We start from the raw sequence: 1,285 nt of genomic DNA, 5'->3' as shown, positions 1-1,285 counted from the left end.
TGTGCAGCAACTGAGCTGCATGAAAAACCACTTAATAATCTGGGGGTCACAGACCACCTGGAAAAAATATTTTGACTTGCCTCCCACAAAAGTTGTGGCCCTCTTTTGGCAGTAAAACAAGTCAGTTATTGCAGCCTTAGGTACACAGCCAGGCTTTACAGACAGGGCATTTTCTGCAGAATGGTCACTCCCATGGATTCTAAACTAAACAAACCACTGACTTTGCACTTTCTTTTATCTCCCTCCTCCAGGTGACTCCATGACGTACCATAATGGAAGGTCTTTCTCCACCTTTGACAAGGACAATGATTCTGCCATCACCAACTGTGCTTTGTCATACAAAGGTGCATTCTGGTACAAGAACTGTCACCGAGTCAATCTGATGGGCAGATATGGTGACAACAGCCACAGTCAGGTGAGCTTGGTGTTTGAAGGCTTCCATAGTGCATTAGAAGAAAGGGAATAACTATGGATCTGTCTGGTGGTTTACCTAGCCAGACATCAGAGGACCAACCAAGCCTACTGTAGAAAAAATACAGGCAGTTGCTGACAGAACAAGGATGTGGCTGCCCCATCCCTGGAAGTGTTCAAGGCCAGGTTGGATGGGGCTCTGAGCAACCTGATGTAGTGGGAGGTGTCCCTGCCCATGCAGGGATCTGGATGATCTTTGAGGTTGCTTCCAACTCAAACCATTCTCTGTTTCTATGACATGATGCAGTAACGTCAGCTGGTGAAATGCTGAGGCTTTCATATGAATTTCCAAGGGAATACCCGAAGTGTGCAGGGAACAATTGTGGTTTTCAACGTGTGAAACAAAATGTTCTTTGTGCCACAAAAGCCAGACAAAGAGTGACAGCTCTGGGGGACATCATGTGGGTTTGTTCGTACAGGTTGTACCCAGAGCCCTGCCCTTCCCAGAGCCGCTCTGCTTGGTTGAACCTCTGCTCCTAAGTCAGAAAGCAGCTTCCACGCTGAAACGAGAGTAGAAAAGGCTGACAACAGGAGAAGAATTAACTGTGTGACCTTTCACACTTTTTCTTTGCAGGGTGTTAACTGGTTCCACTGGAAGGGCCACGAGTATTCCATCCAGTTTGCAGAGATGAAGCTGAGACCCTCCAGCTTCCGAAACCTGGAAGGGAGACGAAAGCGAGCGTAGAGCCCGGGAGGGGCCACGGGCAGGGAGAGGGGGGGATGGAGAGAGGGGTGTGGGGGGATCCTCTGGCATCACTGGGTGGTGGGGTGTGAGGAGCTGGTAGTCGTACCAAAGCATCGGTGACCCTTGGCC

At 49.5% G+C, this 1,285-nt stretch overlaps 1 protein-coding gene across 1 annotated transcript in view; it reads left to right on the top strand.

The window, feature by feature from the left end:
* The window catches only part of TNC (tenascin C), a 49,430-nt gene extending 48,225 nt beyond the window's left edge, over positions 1-1,205 (top strand). Inside the window, 2 exon segments of the mRNA XM_009994318.1 lie at positions 252-415; positions 1,046-1,205. Of these exon segments, the coding sequence (XP_009992620.1) occupies positions 252-415; positions 1,046-1,156 (275 nt within the window). The 3' untranslated portion in view covers positions 1,157-1,205.
* Positions 1,206-1,285: the final 80 nt, after the last annotated feature.

Source organism: Chaetura pelagica, unplaced genomic scaffold, assembly GCF_000747805.2.
Source record: "Chaetura pelagica isolate M959 unplaced genomic scaffold, ChaPel_1.0 scaffold132, whole genome shotgun sequence".
Taxonomy (NCBI): Eukaryota; Metazoa; Chordata; class Aves; order Apodiformes; family Apodidae; genus Chaetura; species Chaetura pelagica.
The sequence above is the reverse complement of the archived record's forward strand: the minus strand, read 5'-3'. Positions and strand labels throughout refer to the sequence as shown.